Raw genomic sequence first — 26,485 nt, 5'->3', positions numbered from 1 at the left:
CGTTTTCATTATGCTACACTGCTACAGACTCTATTTCCAAAATTGCATTCCTTCAAATTGAATGAAAACATTAAGGAAAAACAAACAAAACTGAAAGCTGAAAACCTGAAGACTGATACTCTCAATATAGCTGCTCCAGGCTGTTACAAATCATTATTCTCCATTAGATATCATGCTTCACATTGGAGAATAAGGTCTGAAGAAACCTGATAACATTAGCGAATGCAAATTAGATTATTCCCTTTCTGCTCCAATATATTAAATGCATAACAGATGACTTCATATTTACATTAATGGGACACGGGCTCTGGTTCCTGTCACATGTATCATATGTCATCACAAAAAAATCACTCAATCCCCATTACAAAAGTCTTCAATTAGGGAGTAAGAACTGTGATTTCTAAGTCAACTGCAGTGTAATCTCTCCGTTCCCAAAGACTGTTAGGATTAGTAATTCTGAAAAAATTTTTTAAAAAATAATTACCTGCTCCTCTAGTATGATTAAAATCCCCTTTAATGATTTTGCATGATTTTCCATTGCCGTTGCACACACCACAGTGATCTTCCCTGGCGAGAGAACCTAATAAACCATCGCAGCCAACTTTCTGTAACAAGAGATTGACAGTAGACCATAAAGTGAGCTTTTTTCCCCCTCCCTTTTTCTTTTTTTAATCACTAATTTAGAACAAACCTATTATCTCCAGACTAGACATATTGAATTGACAGATTAGTAAAAGGTCACATTCTCTGGTGCAAACTAATAGAGCAAGCTCATGTCAAATGATGTCGTCAATAAAGTGACCAAATAGCAGGACAGTGATGAGGGTATTTTTCCCATATTAAGAATTAAATGGTAACCTAAAGCAATTTGGAAAAACGTGATTGGGACACGTTCAATTTATATAAAACCCAAAGGAAATCACATTTCTATTAAATACAATATTATTAATCGACTTCATCCTACTTAACATAGAACAGATACACTTTGTTATGTGAAGACTTCACTTCTTAAGGTGGTTGCAAAGCAAAGTCTGATATTAAATATTAACTTTGTGAAAATCAAATGTGAATGTTTATTTTCACTACAATTCACAAATCAGCTTCTATCCCCATCTTCTTTGGCATCCGGCACATGAATGTGGGGAAGGCCGCTTACAACACACGGACCCATGGCTGCTGTAAGAAAATATGAACAGTGGGGAAACGCATTTTAATTTGATTCCAAAAGAATTATGTTAATATGAATTTTCTGGGATAAAATCACTGACTCTTTTCAAGGGATTAATTTTGGTCTCCCATTGATGTTCAGAAAATATGCTAATAATTTGCAAAGTTGTACAGACTCAAAGGGCAGAATTTAGTATGTCAGTATTGTCAGAACTAAATGGCATGATTATTCCATTACCCTTAATCAAGGAGTTGCGAGAGAGATTGATGATAACACCCATTTGTAAGGTTACAGTTATTTTAGAGGAATTTTTAACATCTTAAATAAAACATGAACAAAAACAGAGTCTTTTTCTGTAGTTGGTGTTCAGGTGAGGAAAGTAAGCAGATTATAAAATGCAGCTGTGTGATGAATATTCTGAGAAAGCCAAAATCACATTAAACCTGCATAATAGAGCATCCTTTCCTTTTATCAAGGAGGATCTATCAGTGTCAGAAGTTTGATCTGCAAATCAAAGCTTATTCAGGGAGAAATAAAGAGAATGTCACAGATGAAAGAGGTGGCCACCATAGGAAGTTCTCCAAACACAACAAATGTACAGAAGAGTTCACTAAGCAGCAGCCATAAAAAGACCTGAAAAAAAATTCTTTCATTTATGTACAATTGAGGAAAAAATTATGGTAGAGTTTAGAGTGGTTTTGAAATGATAAACACAACTCTAATGCTCTATCCCTAGCTTTTTTCTTGGCAAATACAGCAAACTTAATGAACAATAAATAATTAAATGACTGAAAAAATTAGTACCTACTAATTTATTAGTTATTTCCAATCCTTGTAACCAGGATATGACAAGTCTGTAAACCTACAATAAAAGCCAAGGATAGACATGATGTCATGGCTCAACAATCATGCATTTTAAAAATAAGAATAAGAGATTAAAAAAAATTGTAACCGATAGTTTCAAGTATCCATACTTATCACAGCACACCCACATATCTCCAAAAGTTGAGGATGAATGACTTTGCAAAGGCAATGTCATTGCTCTGCTGGTGGCCCCCTTTACTACCACTGGCATGTTGGAGATGGGCGGATTGCATGATAATATAGAGAAGGGCTTTTTCTATCCTTTTCCACAACAGAAATATCAGAAGCAAAATGGGTCACAAGGAGAAAGCTATCTATTTCCAACTGTCCTCCTTCAGTTTTGGTGCTATGTATTTGTGTAGCCAAAGCTGAAAAATAGGAGCTTGCCAGAAAGAAAAAAAAAAAAAAAAAAGTGGCATGCTTTTAATTATATTGAAAGACTGTTTGTAGCATTTTAGTTAAAAAGCCAGCATCTTTAAGTATTCCAATTCTGTCAGAAGGCACAATCCCTTTCATGGAACTTTAATTATAACCATCAGATTCACTGAGCGCTTACGCAGAATTTTGTTGTTGTGTTTAGGGATTCTGTAAAAGATCTGGCTTACACAACACTGTGAAGTGAAAATAACAGCAAGTTAGGCTATTGCATGTGGCATATACAGTTAAGGAAACATATTTTTTGGAAGAATAAATTCATTGAAGACATGCACTAACCTGAGAGATTAACAATAACGGTGAAATAAAGTTAAAAGATTTACTTGTACAACATACAGGTCTGAAAACAAAATGTATATAGGTAAATGCTTGCAATGATTTTTTTTTTTTTACAGGAAAATGAAAAATTACATTTTAGGTTACTGACAAGGTTGTTAACAAAGAAAGGAAATTAAAATGTAATTATAAGACTGTTTCTTATACCAATGGTATTACATGATTCTGTGCTTTAAACTCTACAGCATGCTGGCAAAATATGAAATCTTAGAGCTGGGAAAGCATTTAAGTTTCATATTGTTTCCAATTTTATACCCAGAATTCCACAGGTCTCTCTTGGAATGTAGGCTGATCCACCCATACCTTGAAATTGTTTTCAAATTTGGGTGCATACCTGCAAGAGCACACGTGTGTGTGTCTGTGCACACAGATGCACAGACATGCATTTTTCTGGGAAGAAAGGAAACTTTTCATCAACTTCTCAAAGAAGCAAAATGTACAAAAAAGTCAATGACCATTGGTCTAACAACTTCATTTGATGGACTAGTTAATGTGCACATACATAGTTTAGGTGATTTTCACGAGAATATAGTTTCTTACTGGCTGTCATGGATTCAGCGTTGCGCCACTCAGATACCTCTTTTATAACCAAGGAATTTATTCCCTTCCCATGCCTACCTAGTTTATCAGCTGATGGCTCTCCCTTTGTAGAAACTGCCTAGCCTGAAGAAAACTACCTTTCCTAAGGTCCCATTCCCCTTCTGGTGCAGTCTGCAGCCAGACCCTTGTAGATGTTTGGGGTAAAAAGGCCTGGGATTCTCGCCACAAATGAGGACAATTCTAAAGAGCCATCCCAACTTCAATGCTCCTCACAGTGTGGACTGAGGTCCTGTTGGGATTGTACCATAGCCCCCTTTCTCCCTGTGCCCAACTCTGTCTTCCTTCTCAACATGGATGTTGAACATGAAGACACTTGGCATTAATCTCTCTGCCTATTAATCTCCCAGGGGAAGTGAACTTGAGATAGTGGTAGAATTATAAGTAGTGACTTCAAAGTTCTAGCTTTTGATCGTCCCACTATGCTGTCCATACTTGCTCTCCTTTTCTAAAGATAAATCAAGAAACGTGCATAAATGCATGTAGTAAATAGAGATCATTTTTAAAAAGAAAGATAAGAGCAAATGAAGTGTTTAAGCATTAGAAGAACAGATCAGTTGGTTCTAATATGTTGAAAATACCATAATATTAAGTGAGTTAAAAGGACTGATTTTATATGTTTTTGCCACATGGCTCAGCCGTGGACACAAGATTTGGAGAACTGGAGTACTTGAATTTTGGGTCTGGAATATTTTGATAGAAAATTCCATTTTAGATGTGTAATATGTACATTACAGAATAAAAATCTCAGGTTCTTTGAGCTAATCATGGATTTTATAGATTATCTAGTCCAAACCCTTCATTAGACACATGATGAAAGGGAATTTCAAAGCAGATCAGATTTTCTCAAGACGATAGTTGAATCAGGACTCCATCCGCAGCTTTTGAATCTTGGTGTAGAGCTTTCTACCATCCTGTGCAGCCGCTCAAAGGAGGCAGAGCAGTCCTTCAGCTCTATGGTCTCCCCCTCAGCACATATGGTCTCCCTTCTGGAGTGTCTTACCTGACACCTGCCGTTTGCACAGACATCTAATCCCTGATAGCCACATGAAGTTCCATCCATCACTTTTTCTGACAGAAGTACAGGCTGTTCTTTCCCAATAGGAGAGCAAAACAAGGCACATGGTTTTTCTACACACAGAGTGGATTAAAAAAATGAACAAAAGTTACTCCACAAATATTTTTATCTTGTAAGCTTTATTTTTCAGGACAGTTGTTGAGTAAAAAATATAATTGATGTGAATTGAATAATGTAACTCTAGAGTATGTATTATGAGTAGTAAATGAGAAGATGCCTGGGGAAAAAATAGATGACCAATGAATATTTATCTCCTTCAGAAATACATCTTCAGATTATTTTCCAAATGTATCACTTATTATTTTCTGGCACCAAATCTCTACCACAGACAAACCAATGATTTTTGCACCCAAATATTTTACACACCACCATTTTTTGCTCGTATCTTTTGGAATGAACTGCCCTTTATTTAAGTACATCGGAGAATTCTGGCTATTTCAGATTTACTTCGTTCATGAAGACTTTCTTGATGTGTTACTAAATTTCCATACACACATTTGTGAGTCGAAGCATTTGGCATTTTCTAATTGAAAGATGACTAAATGGAGAAAGAAGAATTTCTAAGATGAGCAATTCTCTCAAGATATTCCATTACAAGGATGTGCAGAAACGCAACACAATCCCATGAGAACATCCAGGGAGCTCACAATTGCTGAAGGGCTAGTTAGGGCTCAACTCCCTCCATTGCTTCCTTGGAAAGCATGTCAATATATGTGATTTCTAGGGGAGGAACACCACTCTGGGTGAAGAGTTTCTGAATGGCTGGCAGTCTTCTTCAGTGCTTCATTAATCAATAAGCTAGGATGGGTAGAGTTAAAACGCTTGATTATCAGGCTCAGTCAAAATATTTTTAAAGGGCTGTTTCTATTTCTAAGCATCCTACAGAAGAACTGTAGTATTTGGTAAGACCAGTAGGTGAATTATCCAAATCTGAAACTTCAGAGCAATTTCCATGCTACATTACTACTCTGTTGGCTTGATACCAGTCAGGCCCTTTACTGTTTATTAAGCTCATATAAATAGAATGGAAAATAGTTTACAGTCTTTGACACTGATCTTCGCTTATGTCTTCAGTAAAGTTCCACGTATGCTGATGGGATTCTATAAATACCAAATAACAGCCAGAGGCATGGAAAAGGGTATCACTTTGCAAAGAGAAGACAGACAGTTAAATGAGCCTTCAGAATTGAACATTTCAAACAGTTTTCACATGTGGCTTCTGCATACTGCTCTGAACAATTCTGGGGAGTTGGAACATGGCCTTCAATGTGCATGGTTTTGAAATTTTCCTTTAAGATGCCATTATAAGCCGCAATAAAGCATTTCAGTATGCTCTCACACCTCAAAGTAGGTTATGTTTATTCAATGACTACTTACTATGTCATATCTTTGGACTTAAAAAGAGCTGCTATAATTGCAACACTTTAAAAGTGGTTATATATATATGTGTATGTGTGTGTGTGTGTGTGTGTATTATTATGCATATGTATATATATGTACTTCTCTTTCTGGAGTGTTCATTGAAGAGAGGAGCAAACCAGATAGAAGAATAATGTGGAAAGGAGCTCGTCTAGAAAATTCCATTCATATTCCACGCAAGAATTCAGATAAAAATCTTCCTATTTCTCCTTTTACAACATATTGTCAATTCACTGTGCTTTACAGATGACACAAACATTTGATCCCAATCTTCCTTCCTGGAGTATACCCTTGAGATTGTGACATTAGAGTGATCCATGTAACATGCCAGTACTCACTTGGCAGTCAGGCTTTGTCTTGATTTAAGAGACCAGCCCTTTCCAAGATATGCATTAAACATGGATTTCGGCCAAATCTCAGCACAGTGTATGCAAAATACCTGAATGTTAAAGCCATGCCTCTTTTATTTGTCCCCTAAAAATAACTTTCACTACAGCACTGATACCCTGTATTTAATTTTCCTTGCCACAGATTCATGTATTACATAAGAATAACAGAAATAGCCCCTTGCAGTTTAAGGTGTCATATGCTATGTTTTTAAAAGAATCATATATTTCACTTTCTTCCATAGTGCCAAGTAACACACAAAGACTACTGCTGTATATTTTATTTATCATACAGACTGATGTGTTTGATGGATATGTGTTGCAAAATTATAAAGAAGACTAGCCGACTAATTATATAAATATTTATTATGGATCATTCTGATGATAAACTTGACTTTATAAGAGGTTTTAATATTTTAAATAGACCCCTCATCCAAACCTTATTTTTTTTTTAAAATTTGGAGGGACCCTGTTTCCTTTCTCTTACCTCACTTCTGAATGAACAGGTTTCAAATAACTTTAATAGTACCAAACTGCACAGCCAGTTAGAGGCAGAGATAGGATTAATCCTCAGAGGATCAGATAATGATTTTCATTGTTTGAGCAGTCATATCATTTCTACAACAAAAATTTATACAACAAATATATGCAACAAATATTTGTCAGAAGCTTAATATCTGCAGTCTCTCCACTAAACACAGGTAACAGAACACAGAAACATTAAAACCTGCTATAATAGGGTGCTTGGGGGGGTGCTTAGAACAAGCACATACCCAATTTGGAGGATCAGGGGGATTCTTTTTTCCTAGAGATACTAGGAAACTTGACATAAACTGAGTAAAAAAAAAAAAAATCAACATTTTTTTCTGATAAATAAATGGGGTGAGAGCAAGATAGAGAACAAACCTCGAGAAATAAAAGGTATTATGCCAAGAAACTGGCATGTTTACAGACCCAGATCTAAGAGAGCATGATGTATATGAGAGATGGAATGGAAGTTGGCCTGTGTGTGCTAGAGAACACAGAAGGGATTGATGGAGATGAGGTGAGAGAAGCTAAAGAGGCAGGCCACACAAACAGCCTTAGAAACCAGGCAGTGATGTTTGAGATTGGTTCTGAGAGCAGTGGGACTCATGGAAGGGTATTACTTGGCACAGTAGCTGACAGATCCAGCCTCTAAAAGGCAAGTCTGGCCAAAATGAGGACCAGGGGCTGGAGAAGACTGGTCAGAGAGAGACAGGAAGCTGTTTGAGAATCCAGGTTCAAGAGAGTGCAATCATGAGCCAACATGCTGGGAGGAGAAAGTGTTGGACCAATAGTGCTTGCAATTTGATTCCAGATGAATGGAGACTGAGGATGAATGATACTGACTAATTGAGAATGAGGTTGATCATGATGCCATTCTGTTGTGAGAGAGCATGAGAGAAGCAGATGGTAGGACCAAGAGAGAAGGAAAGGGATGTGTTGAGTCAGAAATAATGAGATGTTGAGTAGAGATATATATATATGTAACAGAAGGGTAAGTGATGAAGGGGCTCATGATGGAGAGATCTGGGTTGGAGATAAATACCAGTGTTCCTTCGCCATATAGATGATAAATAAAACCTAGTGAGAACGTAATATTATCCCAAGGAGAATGTTTAGTGAGAAGAGGGGCCAGAACAGATCAGTAGAAAATACCTGTAAGGTATATCACTCATTCACCGAGTTTATTAAGTGCCTACTCCATTCAGGTACTGTTCACAATGCTACACATACAGCAGTGCAAAAATAAGATAATCCCTGCTCTTCCAACAATTATGGGAGGAATGTAATAAATAAAAGTATTATGGCAGATGGTAATGAGTTCTGTGAAAAAAGAATAAAGCAGGGAAAGAAAAGGCACTGAGTTACTATTTAACAAAAGACCTGAAGGAGGTGAGAGAATGAAGGCTACGGATATCTGAAGACAGTGTTACAGCAAGGAAAGGAAGACCAAGACACTAGGACTTATTCTAGGAAGACCAAGGGAGCCAATGTGGCTAAAAGGGTAATGGGGAATAGTGGAGATGAAATCTGAGAGTAGGAAGAAGCGAGGTGGCAGAGCTCCTTAAGGTCTTCCCCTTAGAAGGAATGAATATGGACTTTCAGTGAATTGGAAAGGTACTAGAGGCTTTCAAATGGAAGAATAACAGGACATGACTGAAAATTTAAATGTATCACTCTGGCTGTTGAGACTTGAGAACACAGGCATAAAGACCAGTTAGACGGCTTGCTGTAATCCCTGGGGCAGAGACGGTGGCTTGTACCAGGGGAGGAGTCCTGACAATATTAGGAAATGATCAGACTCTGCATGTACTTCAAAGATAAGTTCCCATCCATTAAAAAAGAATGAGATCTTACCATTTGCATCAATATGGGTGAATCTAGAATATAATGCTAAGTGTAATAAGTCATAAAAAGGGAAATTCTATATGATTTACTCAAATACGGAATTTAAGAAACAAAAAAAATTAACAAAGAAAAAAGAGACTAACCAAAAAACAGACTCTTAACCCTACAGAACAAACTGATGGTTACCAGAGGGGAGGTGGATGAGAGAATGGGGGAAACAGGTGAAGGATATTAAGAGTACACTTGGCTTGATGAGAGCTGAGTCATGGATGGAAATGCTGAATCACAGTATCATACACTCGAAACTAACATAACACTGTGTGTTAACTACGCTGGAATTAAAGAAGATAAGGCTAGTGTCACCTTACTGATATTTTGAATGTATAGTAAAAGAAAAGAAAAAATGGCAACTCTAAGCATCTGTAAAGAAGAAGGTACCATTTATTAAGAGTATAGTGTGAACAGAGGATGGTGCTATCATGTCCTCTCAGCTTAGGAAATAGTATGTTTGGAGGCTATCAAGGGGAAGAAAACATGGCATGTTTGAGGCAGTTAAATAAGACCAAGATCTGGAGTGCAAACTGACAGGGAAATAAGGTTCTAGAGGAGACACGAGGTAAGAGAAGGGAGATTACCTCCTCATCCTCTCACTATCAAACACGTAACACTACTTATCTATAGTGGAGGAATCTGCCTTGTTATCTGGCCTTTGCCATTAGTGCTTGCATTCTCAGAAGCTTACGTGGAGAGAAGGGTTCTGTCAGTTAGATGCATTGAAATCCATCAACAATAGAATTTAGGCTGTTGATAGGCATGTTGTTGAAATGAAGGAAAAGCACAATCCAAACTGGCTAAGAGGAGAAATAAGGACAGGAGAAAATGGGGGCCTGATGGTCAGGTAAGTCAGAGAATTCATCACCATGTTTGGTACCTGCAGCTCGAACTCATAGCTCACTGACTGACCATGGGCAGGAAATATCTTAAGTAAAGAAGTTATTAAGTTATTTGTAAATAACTCTCTTTTTAAAAAAGATTTATTTATTTACTAGAGAGAGCATAAGCAGGAGCGGCAGAGAAAATCTTAAGCAGACTCCCTGCTGAGCATCGAGTCTCTGGACTATGACCTGAGCTGAAACTAAGAGTCAGGTGCTTAACCGACTGAAGCACCAAAACGCGCCCCCCCCCAAACTAATTCTTAAATAATAAAGCAGCATATAGTTTTCTTAACATTCTTATTCTGAAATAATTAAAGATTTATAGGAAGTTGCAAAAATACTACAGGGATCTCATGTGCCTTATCCCCGGTTTACCCCAGTGGTTACACTTTGGTTAACTACAGAACAATAGCAAAACTAGGAAATGGACACTGATACAGGTATGTGTATACCCCTGTGCCATTTTATCACATGTGTAAATTTCACAACCACTAGCACAATCAATATATTTAAGTATTTTATCAGCACAAAGTTCTGTCTTATGCTACCCCTTTATAGTAACACCCATCCTTTTCCCCACCACCATCCCTCTTTTGGCAACCTTTATTCTGTTTAACATCTCTACATTTTGTCATATATATGACTTCCATATATATGGAATCACAGATTATATTATATACATTATATATATATTTATATATGTTATAAGTTATATAAGTGGAAGCACAGAATATTTGATGTTTTGAGATTGGTTGTTCTCACTCAGCATAAAGCTCTGAAATCCACTAAGTTGCTACACAAATCAAAAGTTTGTTCCTTTTATTGCTACATAATATCGCAGGGTATGGATGTACCTCAGTGTGTCTGACTGTTAGGTACTCAGAACTTCTTTGGTTGCTTCCATTTTTTGGACTATTGAAAATAAAGCTGCTATGAACATTCTTTCATGGGATTTTTTTTTTAATAATTTTTTATTTTTTATGAACATATATTTTTATCCCCAGGGGTACAGGTCTGTGAATCACCAGGTTTACACACTTCACAGCACTCACCAAAGCACATACCCTCCCCAATGTCCATAATCCCACCCCCTTCTCCCAAAACCCCTCCCCCCAGCAACCCTCAGTTTGTTTTGTGAGATTAAGAGTCACTTATGGTTTGTCTCCCTCCCAATCCCATCTTTCATGGGATTTTTTAACGGTTGTAAATTTTCACTTCACTGTGGAAAATGCCCAAGAGTGTGTTTCCTAAATTTCAAGAAAAATGTATGTTGAGTTATTTAAGAAACTACCAAGCTATTTTTCAGAGTGGCTGTACCATTTACATTCCAATCGGCAACACAGGACATCCAATTTCTCCTCATCCTCAGCAACATTTCCCACTGTTACTTTAAAAAAATTTTTAGTTCATCTAATTGGTGTGTAATAATACACTCTACATTTAAAAAAATATACTTGGAGTCAGTGCTTGTGACTGTTATAGGTCATTAAGGGATGACAAAAGAGAGCTCTGAAAATATATATATTTAGAATATAATATATATAATTTATATAATATATATAAATATATATTTAGAATATAATCTGTATCATCTGTTAAATAACATTGATTACTACTGTTAAATACTTTGCAAATTTAGAAATCTACTTCATTAAGATGGTGGTGACAATGAATCATGGAACACTGCATCAAAAACTAATGATGTACTGCATGATGACTAACATAACACAATAAAAATAAATAAACAAACAAAAAAAGATGGTGGCGATGTGAGTCATACCTTCATCCATGACAGCTTGCCACTGAAGTACATGCTTTGGGTATGAAGTTCTAACACTATAGGCCTGACATTGCCAGTCTCTGAATCCAGGCAAACCTGCAGGACAAGGTGGATTCTCACATATTCTGTATTGTTTTCTGGGACCATTACAATCCCTTGCTTCAGAGCCTAGCCTAGAAAAGATAGTACAAATAGTCAATTTTATCTTATTTTAATGTTAATTACCCATTTAAACAATTTTAAAGGCATTAAATTAAAAAGGTAGAATCTTTTATATTAAATCTAGTTTGGAAAATGTGGACACCTTAAATGATTGCTAATGGTAGGAAATCTATATGCTTATTAAAAACCATATATATATATATATATATATATATATATATATATATATTTTCTCCCTATCCTTGATCAAACTTCTAAAACTTCTAACTTCTTAAACACATGATAAATAAAAGCCAACCTGCCATAGAAATGGAAGAGTAAAGGGCAGAGGCTGGGGGCCAAACGGAAAGCCTGTGATTCCTGTGATGGAGCTGGTTCTAATGTTTTCACACCCTTTCTTTAAAATTGCTTTTGAAGGAATCGGGCCACTGAGCCCACACCAAGAGTCAAAGCATAGAGCTGAAATGATTTTCTCATGTGCTATCCTGGGTTCACTCAGACAAGTGACTGAGGTTGGGTGAGCAGACCCTGAAATGCTCCCTATCTGTATACGTGCTAGCACGTCTTCATTTCTCAAGACTACTGGCTTATATCGACATTGATTTTGTTCTCCTTCCCTCCCTTCCTGAAGTCCTATTCACCTATCTGCCTTCTCACAGTTCCCTTCATTGTGGACTCACTTCATCTAATGCATGTCTCCCTGCTCATTTGAACGCATCAGCTTCTTCGATTTACTCAAGAAAACCACCCCATGCAACATTTAATTCTTTGTTCTGAGAGGGGTTGGTCTCATTTTCTTCTTGGGGGATTTTATATCATTTAAACAATTTGAGGGATTTTTCTGTTACCCAACATGGGGTAGGTATTTGAGGGGCTTCTTCTGCCTTCCAACACTGTTTATCAGTAAAAACTTTGCCTTTGGAAATTGAGGGAAAAAATGCCCTCTCCCAATCCAGGAGCTTTGTGTTTACCCAGGACATTCGCGCTCTCGACTGCTGATCCCAGAACTGCAGGTTCGGCTACAGGGGCTCCACTCGCTCCACTCTCCGGCCACATGTCCAGGTGCCAAGGTCCTGCTGGTACATTCTCCAGCCTTACACCACTATTCCAAAAGTTATGTCTTAGGTGAACAAATCAGGGCACAACGGATAATCATTCACTGGCCTACAGAGTCACTGGAATTGTGATTAAATCCCACCTACTAGACCCCCACACATATGAACTGAAAAAGACCAAATCCAAGTTGGCACTTGCTTCTTGTCATAGCAGTAGAATGGTCCATTTTCCCAGTTGTCACGTCAGATCACACAGTCTTGTTATGGAAACAGTGCACACGTATTCGCACTCAGCTCTGAGAAGTCAGTACGTATGCCAGAGATAGGGTAAAGAGGGAAGCTGAGGAGGCACAGCCAGGAAAGGAAAACTAACACAGTCTGAGAAACGTTAACAGTTTAAAAGAGACACATGACAGAAGCAGAGTCCTACGTCAGAATGGAGAATAACCTAAACGTTCTTGCATAACTGGAGGGAAGGAGACATTTTAGCAAACTTAATGACTGCGATTTGAAAGGTTGGTGGTTTTCTTCCCTTGTAATTAAAAAAAAAAAAAAAAAAAAAACCCTGATTTAACTTCAGCACTTCCCTTCATGACTTCTTTCTTTTTTTCTGAAAGAGTTCCCATTAAACATAAACGTTAACATTACAGCAAGTTTTTGTTTGAAAGCAGTTTACTTCAAAGACTTAGGCAATTGGATTCTTTGAAATTTCATCATTTCCTTCCAGTTATTCTGCATCTTGATTTCTATTGATTAACTGAGAAAGATAATCACAAAAGAAGAGAAAGGACTGTACACAATCTCTTGTTTATAATTATATTTTTATCCACTTCGAACAAAGGCAGCCAAAGAGACAGTTTCTGTGGCCACCAGGAATGGGGGTGCCCAGACTTGGAAGACTTGGATTTCTCATTTCAGAAAAATCAGATACATCAGGATCATGGCAAATATGTTAAAAGTAAAATTAGCTGAACAAAATTATGTTGAGAATAATAAGAAAATGTTTGCGAAATTCAAATTCATGACTGTATAATGACGGAGTCGAGCAAGCTTATCCTTCCAGACCTAAACGATTTTCTACACTTAAGAGCAACATGACTTATTAGGGATTTTGCAGAAAATACAGAAACACTCAAATCTTCACATTTCCCATTTCAAAATGTGAATGATAATCATATTTACAGGACTTTGCAGGTGTAGAATGAAGCACTAAGCACAATACATAGTCCATACTTAATAAAAGTTAACTTAATAAAAATTAACAATAATTAATGATGATAATGCTAAATTATATGTACTATTATATTAATATGATTAATAAGTTTCTAGAAGTCTAATCAAAATTCTATTCATCCTGATCTTAGCTGATCTATATTTCTTTAGAATTTATTTTGAGATGGTTATTAAATTATTTGAGATGGTTATTAAAGAGAGAATTTAGGGAAAAAACTATGCTACATGGTTTTGTGTAGCCCAGTTAGTGCTTTTCTAGGCAATAAAATAATTAGTTCTTGCAGATTTTTTCCATAATGTCAAACTTGAAATTCAACCTCTTTTAGATACAATAAGCTTTAAATCAATGCTTGAAAAAAAATCTCAAGAACTCAGAGTGTATTGATAGCACATTACACTGAGATTTTGTATGAAGATTGTCATTAAATTGCAATTTTGTGTGAAGATTCTGTCTGAAAACTGCAGAAGGAGGGGAAACCATGTCCTTTTAAATAGTTTACTGGCTTTAAGGATAACAATCTAATGCCATTCATGAAAAAAAAAAAAAAATCCAACATGAAAGCTGTCAAACTTCAGTGGGTCAAATTTTTTTGGCCTATTTAAATGGTGTTTGTGCTTCCCATGGTGTGTATCATAGCTCCTTGCTCATTTAGCAGCAAGTTGTCATTGAAAGGCTGGGCAATCATTCCCAGCAGACTAAAAATATGCTGTGAAAGACCAGCATCTGGACTTGTACATCATTTAAACCAGAGCACATTAGGCAGGTAAAGAGAAATGGAAACAGATATAGAAGCCAAATTTGCATACATAAATCAGTGAGCTTTAAAGAAAGCATAGTACAGTATTTAAAGTCATCACTTTGCAGAGAACCAGATCTCTGGATGAAACCATGGAGAAACTGTCTTTGTGTCTTCTAGGTGGTATTGTACTTCAACACTGAAAGAAGTGTTAAATGTTCTGTTTAAATGATCATACAGGGGTGCCTGGGTGGCTCAGTGGGTTAAAGCCTCTGCCTTCGGCTCAGGTCATGATCCCAGGGTCCTGGGATTGAGCCCCATATCGGGCTCTATACTCAGCAGGGAACCTGCTTTCCCCTCTCTCTCTGCCTGCCTCTCTGCCTACTTGTGATTTCTGTCAAACAAATAAATAAAATCTTTTAAATGATCATACAATTTATTCCATTTGGTTTTTGTTTAAATTATATAATATATTCCATTCAGTTTATATATAAAATAACCCTAATTTTCATATGATTTCTGGCAGCATATTTTTCTTCATTTGTATTTTTGAGCCTCAAGAAATATTACACCTGGTTAAAAATATAAAATTTGTCATATCTACTAATTCAGTCTGATTTATGAAAATGCTAACAAAATAAAAATACAGATTATTTCTGAGACAGTACATGACATAAAAAACTGACTGCATTTCCATTCTATCAAATTTCTAGGTGGACATGTCTGGGAAGTTCATAAAAACATAAGATTGGAAGAGGTCTGTGAAGATGACCAGGGGAACATCATTGTCCAATCAAATCTTCTTATAAATACATTGTTGGATGAGAAAAGAGGAGGACAGAGGCAATAAAATCTACATATATGAATTTGTGAGTATAAGGATATTACAGTTGTTATATTTTTAATAAAGAATTACAATGGCAAATTTTAAGAATCTCAATTTAGGGAAGTAAATAAAATATATTATGTAGAATTCTTCAAAACAGGTTAAAATTTTACTAAATTTGCATTTAACTTTCCTTTCTTCTCCCCCAATTCCTAGCAAGTATTGTCCGTGAAAAAACATACATTTCTTGGTTTTTATTAAGTCATTTACCAACTCTTTAGCATCTGTTAAGTGTAAATGTAAACATGATGATAGTATTATAAAGAGAAGAAAGAAAAAGGTTGCTTTTAATTTGGAAAAGCCTATGCAGAAATTGTAAATAAATCCCCATCTTTACAATTATTTTGAATCATAAAATTCTGTAGACACCTTTTCAGACTGAATTATACACTCTTAGATGAACTAGCTATATAGCTGGATTAACATCACAATACACTATAAAAAATTACATGAAAAAAAATTACATGATTACAAAATTTTGTAACAAACTTTTAAAAAATTCCCAGTTTTGTTTCTTGGTTTGCAATGGGCCAGCCTAGCAGTGTTTTGTGTGAGGTTGAAAGCATTCAAATATTTTTAACACTACAGCACTACTAGGCAGAGTGTTGGATGCTATTTTCACCATGGCTTCTACAACAGCTGGAACAAATGGATATTTGAAGAAGCCCACACGGCCTGAGGAACTGAGAAGTCCATTAGTTATTTCAATACACAAAGCATTACAGAAACACTAAAAGAATACTGTTAGCACAATTAGAGGGAAATAAAAACATTTTACTTTTGATGAGCAATTGCAATTTTGATGGCTTAAAGAATAAGTTTATTTTAGAGACCTTCAATAATGGAAATCATTTTCATAAATATCAGATGGAAAAAATAATAGCAGAAAAATATTGAGGACATCAGTTTGTAAAAATGAAGAGATTTTATATTGTTAAAGAACTAAGATGAATGGGCTGTGTGATGTTAAAGAAACACTGCTGAATAGTTGGTTATCTTTGTTTATTATGGTTTTCATGTTTCAGGAACGATAAAAATTATAGTTGGTCGAGAGTTTTATGATTCCAGCAATAAATTACTCAACATAATACTGTGAGGCTTGCCCAATATGCACACATTATTGTACTTTTGTGTATAATAATAAAAAAAAAAAAAAACCAACTCAGATTCTGACTCTCCATATAAACTCAGAGAAAAACATCTGGCATGGTCCATAAACAACTGGCTGATAATTAAGAGAAATTCCCTTTCAAGAAAGCATTTTTCTGTTGATCATATCTGTTGATAAAACATTTCTAGTCTTAAAAGATATTTTGTACTTAAACAGTTTGTATATATTTTTCTTTTTAATTAAAGAAATCACAGAAGTAATAAATGACAACATGATTATGTCCAACAATCCAAAAGTGTCTGAGAAAATAATTTTATTTTCCCTCAGCTACCCTGCTTTCAGCCATCAATTCCATTTCCCTCTCAAGAGCTAACTACTAATTACAGCTTAGAGTTTATATTTTCAAACCATTTTCTATTAGTTTAGGAATGTATACAATGTATGTGTGTATTCATAACCAGTTTTTTGGTAAATATCAAAGGGTATCATAAAGGATTATTTTTCTTGAGATGCCTATGTATTAACCATCATGACTTTTTGTTTTTCCATTTGGTACATATTTATCTACCTCATTCTTTTAACAGCTACATTGTAACCATTCCTCACATCATGAATATTTTAATTGTTTCTCATGCCTCATCATTGCAAACCGCAAGCTTACATAAGTATTTGTGTGCCTGTGTATGTGTGTGTGTTTATACGCACACACGTCTATTTTTGTGAAACACATGTATTACCTTTGCACAAAATTCTAGCAGTGGAATTGCTGAAATTCCATTATGTCCATTTTTAAAAACGTGTTTTTAAGCTAGCATTCAGCATAACTTCATTGTTTTCATTAAGTAATTCACTCCAAGTAAGCTTTATATTGTTGTTTCTTTTTAAATGAAATAAACATGTTTGTTCTTCAGAGGCAAGGTTTTTGATTTTATATCTAATGAGTAAAGTGATTAACCATTCTATTTTCACTTTATAGAATAAAAATTAGAAAGTAATGTAAGCTATTGAACTGTTATCTTTTGATTAAGTTAACTATCACTATATATTGAGATGAGATCTACCTCCTTCATCATCTTCAACAGAAAATTATTTTTCAACAGCAATAACTTTGATATGAAAATCAAAAGAAAATTAATTTTTCAACATCAATTATTTTGATATGAAAATGTATACTAATAAATTTTCCTGAAACTCTATGAAACACATTAACGAACTCAGACAGCTAAATATTTACTGATCTTCAAAATGTCAATTAGAATATTTTATATATGATGCTTGAAATGACAAGGAAAAATTATACTCATTGTCTTTTCTGAGACAATATTTTATAACTGAAAGGATTCATCAGCTCTGGAAGTTTGACATTATGCTATTATTTGTGATTATTTACCTATGTTTAACTTAAATAGTAAAAATAAATTCATTTTTTGGTTAAAGTGATATACACATTTTTCAGTCTTCTCATAATCAACAATAAAAAAAAATAACTGCATCTATGTTAACAAAACAACCATAGATTTGGTACAATATGAAAGTTAAAATTGAAAATGAATGAAATACTGAAAAAAATTTTCATGTAATTACTGGAGGTATTCCACTGGTATTAAGATAGATACATATTTAACTGGCAGAAGAAGGTGTGAGTTTCTGGAATTTCATTCCATGTTTTTTTTTTTCTTTTCACCAAAATTCACCATTTATGCACCATACCCAGTGCTCCATGCAATATGTGCCCTCCATAATACCTACCACCAGGCTCACCCAATCCCCATCTCCCTCCCCTCCAAAATCCTGTTTGTTTCTCAGAGTCCACAGTCTCTCATGGTTTGTGTCCCCCTCTGATTTCCCACAACTCACTTCTCTCCATCTCCCAATGTCCTTCATGTTATTCCTTATGCTCCACAAGTAAGTGAAACCATATGATAATTGACTTCCTCATTCCATGTTCTTAATTAACTTAGACTTTGAATGACTTACCTTACCAGTGTCACAATCAGTTCCATCCATTGGTGGATCTAGCTTCGTTCTGCATTCTTTCTCACCCTCGACCTTGCACCATAACCCTGTGCAAATAACATGCTGAAAAACAAGCCCATAATAAATAATGAGGAGGTACCATGTTTTTGAGGTGAAGTCTATAATTTTTGAGAAATCTATCTTGATAGAACAACAGAAATTGTTTGAAGAAAAATATGTTTTAGGTAATAAAACATATAAATATCACTAAATTATCATATGACTTATGTATAGTGATTAGAATATTGATACATTAAAAACAGAAAATCTGTTTAATTCATTTAAATATCTGTACGTTTCTTAAATAAAATACATCTGATTACTACTAAGATTATGTAGGTACAACAGAGAAGTGTAAGCTAAAAACCATTATTTGTATCATTCCATGAACCAGGCTAGAAGAATAAAAGTGATGGGTTTGTGGTATGAATTTAGTGCCTGCTGTCCTAAAGCCTGTCCTCACTTATTATACTTAAAGGCCATGGTTAGCATTTCATTATTTCACAGTAGCCTTGGCCTATGACACAACACAGACTATGAATGGGTATGTTTCTGGTATCAGTCATTTTTACCTCAGTCTGAATGAGTTTCAGGTCTCCAGGATACAATGAACTTTTTCTAGGGAAAAGTCTGAGGGAAAAACAAAAATCCTGGGATAAGGTAGAAAAGATAGAGTCACGGTGAAGGAAGAGAACTCAAAACAGGCAGGAAAGAAACCTGTCAGAAACCCAAGCCCCAGCTCTAGGGGCCATCACCACAGACAGAATGAGGCACTCAGAACACATTTGCATTTCATAGAAACAGGAAGTCCATGAGGGACAGTTAGAGATGATTACAATACTGCATGGTGAAGATAACTGCATTACCTATCTAGATACATGGAGAAGGTGGAAAAAGACAGATCAATAGAGAAGAAATCATGGCAATGTGAAAAGCACAGTCTCATATAAGATTTTAAAGGAAACAAAATTTTAAAGATTGAAGAACCAAACATTGAATACCATGAAGGGCGAGGAACTCCATATTTGGAGGGAGAAAGAAACCACTTCACAGTTGATCAGGAGGTTGAGAAGATAAAAAGGCTATTTTAGGAGTTTTACTCTGCCGGTATATGCAAAACTGACTAAAAAATCACTGCAAAGTAAAAATTAGCTTATGACCCAAATTTATTAAATATTTGGGAAAGATATTTAAGTGAATGTTTTAAACAGGTCAGTTACAATTTTAACACTGAATTTGTCACAAAGCTCCAAACAGTATTTTCCTTTTCTTTCTTTCTTTAAAAATATAAATTCTCTTAAAAATTATATAATATATGGCAAGAGTGGGACATAATCTATTCACCTTATTTTATTTGCTGTGATAGCTTTTCTGCTTCAAAATACTTCATCCAAATATATTGTATTATATTTAGGAGATGATTTAGCCTAACTTCTGTAATTGGTTTACACAAATCATTTACCAAAAATTCATCCAGGGATTTATTTTAAAGAACGTCAATAATGTCTAAATCAAATTGCTTCTCTGCTATATTTTAGATCTTTTCAAGTTAACAGATAGGTTGTTTATTATGTACACTTGTGCACACATTTATATTTGAATTAATGGATCTCTAACCCAAGATCACAGTTCTTAAATGTATTTTTACCCTTAATACCGTTCTGTTAAGGATGTCTTATAATCATGGGATCAAATGTGAAATTTTCCAACAAAGAACAATTTTGCTTCATGGGTATTCCATAAAGCTTAGTTGTATTATAACATGAGTTATTTCTGCCAGGCTCATTAGTTAACCAGTGCATAATGAAGTGCATATTGAACAAAAAAACAAATCTTGTATACTGTAGTTTTGTAATAATACTGGTTACTGAACACCTGTTGGTGGTCTAAATTCTGACCTTCCACCATTATCTGCTATTCACAGCAGCAGGTACTCTAATTGATTCCCACTTCAGGCACTGGGAGAACGAAAGCAAACTTGGCAGCTTTTCAAGATAAGCACGATCATTTAGAATATATCTCTCATAGAGGAGATCTCTGTACACTTTATATTCTGCAGGTCCAGGGATCTTATGGGAAGTAAATTATAGCCTTATTCTTAAAAATAACTCAGATTTAGGATTTCAAACTAAACTGTCAAAAGTAACACAAGAAAATGTTGAAGAAGAAATGGTATGGACTATTTTCACCTTGAGAAGTAGAGTATCTCAGATGTGTGATATGAGGGCCAATATCAAGCCCTTCTTAAGATATTACAAGGGTACTATAAAGGGGCAAGGGACATCTGGATGGCTCAGTTGGTTAAGAGTCTAACATTTGATTTTGGCTCAGGTGATGATCTCAGTGTCCTGAGATCCATCCTTGCCTCAGGCTCCGTACTCCGTGTATGTTAAGTTAGAGTCAAATATTTTTTGCAACTCAACTGCTGAAAGAATTTAATGTATCAGTTAAGAAATGAACTTTTAAACTTCAAATGCTTTCCATAGGAACCCAGGACAGAACTTCACACCTCAGTTCTTCCTAGAAAGCTAATAAATAATAATGTAATATTCTCTTAAAAAATTTTTTTCCATAATGAGAAAAGACCATTAAAAGCATATAACAAGGAGAGGAGCAAGACGGTGGGGGAGAAGACCTAAATATCAACAGATCCCAGGAGTTCAGCTAGGTAGTAATGAAACCATTCTGACCACCTACAAACTCAAAAGGAAATACAAGAGCAGAAGAGCAGCAATTCTAGGAAAAGAAAAGTGACCACTTTTGGGAAGTAAAAGATGTGGAGAAGTGAACCTGAATTGATATATATTAATAGAGACTGCAGGAGGGAGGGACCAGTAAAATCAGAACTTTTAGAAGTCTGCTCCACTGAGGGACTTTGCTCTAGAGACTAAGCATTGAGGAACATTTGTGGGGACAGTGTGGTCTCAGGGCCCATGGGGTGGCAAAAAGACCAGGGGTGTCTGAATGTGACAGAGCTCCCAGGTATTGGAGTGGGGAATCTGGCTGCAGAGATGGAGCAAGGTGGAGGGTTCTCAGCTCAGGGTTACATTAAACCATGATCTGAGGCACAGTCAGACCATTGCTCTTCAAGCAGGGACCCCACAAGTGGCAGATCCAGAAAGAACCCCTCCTTCCTCCTCCAGGAGGAGCGCAGGAGCATGCGGCAAGAATCTGCTGGGCTTGGAGACTCCAACGGGGCCATAGGCCAGAGAAAGAAATGCTTGGTCACAGGCTGGGTGAGAGCAGAGTGCGGCCAGAGACCAGGGAGATGGGAGGGATTGACGCTTTTCTGTGAGGGTGCATTGAGGAGTGGGGCGCCGAGCTCTTAGAGATTGGGAGGCCACCATTTTCATTCCCATCTGCCCAAACTGTACGGAAAGTATTCAGGACCAAAAGCTCCAGAGAGTGAAACCGCGCAGACTGCTTAGCATGGCCCCTAGCAAAGGCAGTACAATTGCGTCTTGGGCAAAGACATTTCAGAATCACTGCAACAGGCCCCTCCATGAGAAGATTAGCAAGAAAACCCAGCCAAGACCAAGTTCACCAATCAATGAGAACTGCAAAACATCAGAGCTACAGGAGTAAGCCACATCGAATTCATGGTTTTTTCGCCATGATTCTTTAGTCTCTCAAAGTAAATTTTTAAATTGTATTTTTTCTTACTCTTTTATTTTATCTGCTTCCTATTTTAATGTTTTTTAACTATTGTATCCTATCAATAATTTAAAAAACATCTTTTTAGATTTTCATTGCTATACTCATATTCGATCCCTTTATTGTATTTAATCTTCTTTTTTTGTACACATACAGGTTTCTCCTTCTTTAAAATTTTGGGATACAAGGGGCGCCTAAGTGGCTCAGTGGGTTAAAGCCTCTGCCTTCGGCTCGGGTCATGATGCCAGGATCCTGGGATCGAGCCCCGCATCGGGCTCTCTGCTCAACAGGGAGCCTGCTTTCTCCTCTCTCTCTGCCTGCCTCTCTGCCTACATGTGATTTCTGCCTGTCAAAAAAAAAAAAAAAAAAAAAAAGAAAGAAAGAAAAGATCTAAAATCTAAACAAGTTGAAATTAAAAAATCTATTAATGGGGTGCAATAAAAAATGGAGGCTCTTACTACTAGGACAAATGAGGCAGGAAAGAGAATTCATGATATAGAAGACCAAATGATGGAAAATAAAGAAGCTGAGTAAAAGAGAGACTAACAATTACTGGACCATGAAGGAAGGTATCCAAGATACCATAAGATGAAACAATACTAGACTAATTGGGATCTCAGAAGAAGAAGAAAGAGAAAGGGGCAGAAGGTATATTGGAGCAAATTATAGCAGAGAATTTCCCTAATTTGGAGAAGGGAACAAGCATCAAAATCCAGGAAGAACAAAGAAACCTCCCTCAAAATCAGTAAATAAATCACCTAATAGTAAAACTTATAGGGCTCAGTGGCAAAGAGAAAATCCTGAAAGCAGCTTGGGACAAGAGGTCTGTAATATAGAATGGTACAAATATTAGATTGCAGCAGACCTACCCACAGAGACCTGGTAGACCAGAAAGAACTAGCATGATATACTCAGAGCACTAAATAAGAAAAATATTCAGCCAAGAATACTATATTCAGTTAGGCTATCATTGAAAATAGAAGGAGAGATAAAAGGCTTCCAGGACAAACAAAAATTAAAAGAACTTGAAAACACCTAAGCAGCCCTACAGGAAATATTGAAAGGGGTCCTCTAAGCAAAGACAGAGCCTACAAGTAATAGTCCAGAAAGGAACAGAGACAATATACAGTAGCAATCACCTTACGGACAATATAATGGCACTAAATTCATAACTTTCAATAGTTACCCTGAATGTAAATGGGCTAAATGCCTGAATCAAAAGACACAGGGTATTAGAATGGATTAAAAAAACAAGACCCATTGATACGCTGCCTACAAGAAACTCATTTTAGGCCCAAAGACACCTTCAGATTGAAAGTGAGGGCATGGCAAACAATTTACCACGTTAATGAGCATCAAAAGAAAGCTGGGATGGCAATCTTTATACCAGATAAATCAGTTTTTTAGCCAAAGACTATAATAAGAGATGAGGAAGGACCCTATCATACTTACAGGGTCTGTCCAACAAGAAGATCTAACAATTTTAAATATCTATGCCCCTAACATGGGAGTAGCCAATTATATAAACCAAGTAATAACAATATCAAAGAAGCACATCAACAATAATGCAATAATAATAGGGGACTTTAACACTTCACCTCACTGAAATGGACAGATCATCTAAGCCAAAGATGAACCAGGAAATAATGGCTTTAAATGACACACTGGACCAGATGAACATCACAGATATATTCAGAACATTCCTCCCAAAACAAGAGAATACACATTCTTCTCTAGTGAACATTCTCCAGAAGAGATCACATCCTGGGTCACAATACAGTTCTCAACCAGTACCAAAAGATTGGGATCATTCCCTGCATATTTTCAGACCACAATGCTTTGCAGCTAGAAATCAATCACAGAGGAAAGTTGGAAAGAACTCAGATCCATGGAGGCTAAAGGGCATCCTACTAAAGAGTGAGTGGGTCAACCAGAAAATTAAAGAAGAATTAAAAAATTCATGGAAACAAATGAAAATGAAAACACATCTGTTCAAAATCTGTGGGACACAGAAAAGGTGGTCCTGAGAGTAAAGTATATAGTGATACAAGCCTTTCTCAAGAAACAAGAAAGATCTCAAGTACACAACCTAACCTTACATCAAAAGGAGCTGGAGAAAGAAAAGCAAAGAAAGCCTAAACCCAGAAGGAGAAGAGAAATAATAAAGATCAGAGCAGAAATCAATGAAATAGAAATCAAAAGAATAGGAGAACAAATCCACGAAAGTAGGAGGTGGTTTTTTGAAAGAACTATTAAGACTGATAAACCCCTGGCCAGAAGTATCAAGAAGAAAAGAGGAAGGACCCAAATAAATAAAATCATGAATGAAAGAGAAGAGATCACAACCAACACCCCCCAAAAATACAAACAATTATAAAAACATATTTGAGCAACTATATGTGGGCAAATTTGACAATCTGGAAGAAATGGATGCATTCCTAGAGACATATAAACTACTAAAACAGAACCAGGAAGAAATAAAAAACCTGAACAGACCCACAATGAGTAAGGAGATAGAAGGAGTCATCAAAAATATCCTAACAAACAAGAGTCCAGGGCCAGATGGCTTCCCAGGGGAATTTTACCAAACATTTAAAGAAGAATTAATACCTAGTCTCCTGAAACTGTTCCAAAAAATAGAAATGGAAGGAAAACTTCCAAACTCATTTTATGAAGCCAGTATTATCTTGATCTCAAAACCAGACAAAGAACCCACCAAAAAGGAGAATTACAGATCAATATCCTTCATGAACACAGATGCAAAAATTCTCACCAAAATACTAGCCAATAGGATCCAACAAGTACATTAAAAGGATTATTCACCACGTCCAAGTGGGATTTATTCCTGGGCTGCAAGGTTGGCTCAATATCCACAAATAAATCAATGTGATACAATACATTAATAAAAGAAAGAACAAGAACCATATGATACTCTTAACAGGTGCTAAAAAAACATTTGACAAAGTACAGCATCTTTTCTTGATCAAAACTCTTCAATGGGTTAAGGATAGAGGGCACGTACCTCAATATCATCAAAGCCATCTACGAAAACCCCACAGTGAATATCACTCTCAATTGGCAAAAACTGAGAGCTTTTCTACTAAGGTCAGGAACATGGCAGGGATGTCTACTATCACCACTGCTATTCAACATAGAACGAGAAGTCCTAGCCTAAGCAATCAGACAACAAAAAGAAATAAAATGTATATGAATAGGCAGAAAAGAAATCAAACTCTCACTCTTTATAGATGATATGATACTTTATGTGGAAAACCCAAAAGACTCCACTCCCAAACTGCGAGAACTCATACAGGAATTCAGTAAAGTGTCAGACTATAAAATCAGTGCAAAGAAATCAGTTGCACTTCTATACACTAACAGTGAGAGAGAGAAAAGAGATATTAAGGAGTCTACCCCATTCACAATTGCACCCAAAACCATAAGACACCTGGGAATAAACCTAACCAAAGAGGTCAAGAATCTGCACTCAGAAAACTATAAAGTACTCATGAAAGAAATTGAGGAAAACAAAAAGAAATGGAAAAAAGGCTCCATACTCATGGATTGGAGGAACAAATATTATGAACATGTACCTAAAGCAATCTACACATGTAATGCAATCCCTATCAAAATACCATCAATCTTTTTTCAAAGAAATGGAAGAAATAATCCTAAAATTTCTGTGGAACCAGAAAAGACCGCAAATAGCCAGAGGAATGTTGAAAAGGAAAACCAAAGTTGGTGGCATCACAATTCCAGACTTTAAGCTCTATTACAAAGCTATCATCATCAAGACAGGATGGTACTGGCACAAAAGCAGACACATAGATCAATGGAACAGAATAAAGAACCCAGAAATGGCCCCTCAACTCTATGGTCAACTAATCTTAGACAAAGCAGGAAAGTGTATCCAATGGAAAAAATACAGTCTCTTCAACAAATGATGTTGGGAAAACTGGACAGCCACATGCAGAAGAAGGAAACCGAACCATTTCCTTGCACCACACACAAAAATAGACTCAAATGGATGAAAGACCTCAATTTAAGACAAGAATCCATAAAATTTCTTGAGGACAACATAGGCAGCAACCTTTTTGACCTCAGCTGCAACAACTTCTTCCTAGAAACATCACCAAAGGCAAGGGAAGCAAGGGCAAAAATCAACTATTGGAACTTCACCAAGATCAAAAGCTTTTGCACAGAAAGGAAACAGTCGACAAAACCAAAAGACAATTGAAAAAATGGGAGAAGATATTTGCA

The 26,485-nt window shown here is 36.1% G+C and overlaps 1 protein-coding gene across 1 annotated transcript in view; it reads right to left on the bottom strand.

Annotated features, from left to right (window-relative positions):
* The window catches only part of ADAMTS19 (ADAM metallopeptidase with thrombospondin type 1 motif 19), a 248,373-nt gene that overhangs the window by 75,603 nt on the left and 146,285 nt on the right, over positions 1-26,485 (bottom strand). The window contains exons 10-14 of the mRNA XM_059173349.1: positions 18,533-18,634; positions 12,505-12,635; positions 11,372-11,544; positions 4,404-4,531; positions 485-605 (exon numbers count right to left, since the gene is read on the bottom strand). Of these exons, the coding sequence (XP_059029332.1) occupies positions 485-605; positions 4,404-4,531; positions 11,372-11,544; positions 12,505-12,635; positions 18,533-18,634 (655 nt within the window). The remainder of the gene's footprint in view (positions 1-484; positions 606-4,403; positions 4,532-11,371; positions 11,545-12,504; positions 12,636-18,532; positions 18,635-26,485) is intronic.

The sequence above is a fragment of the Mustela lutreola genome, chromosome 5 (genome assembly GCF_030435805.1).
Source record: "Mustela lutreola isolate mMusLut2 chromosome 5, mMusLut2.pri, whole genome shotgun sequence".
NCBI classification, from domain to species: Eukaryota; Metazoa; Chordata; class Mammalia; order Carnivora; family Mustelidae; genus Mustela; species Mustela lutreola.
Note: the sequence above shows the minus strand (reverse complement) of the source record. Positions and strands in the feature narration are given on the sequence as shown.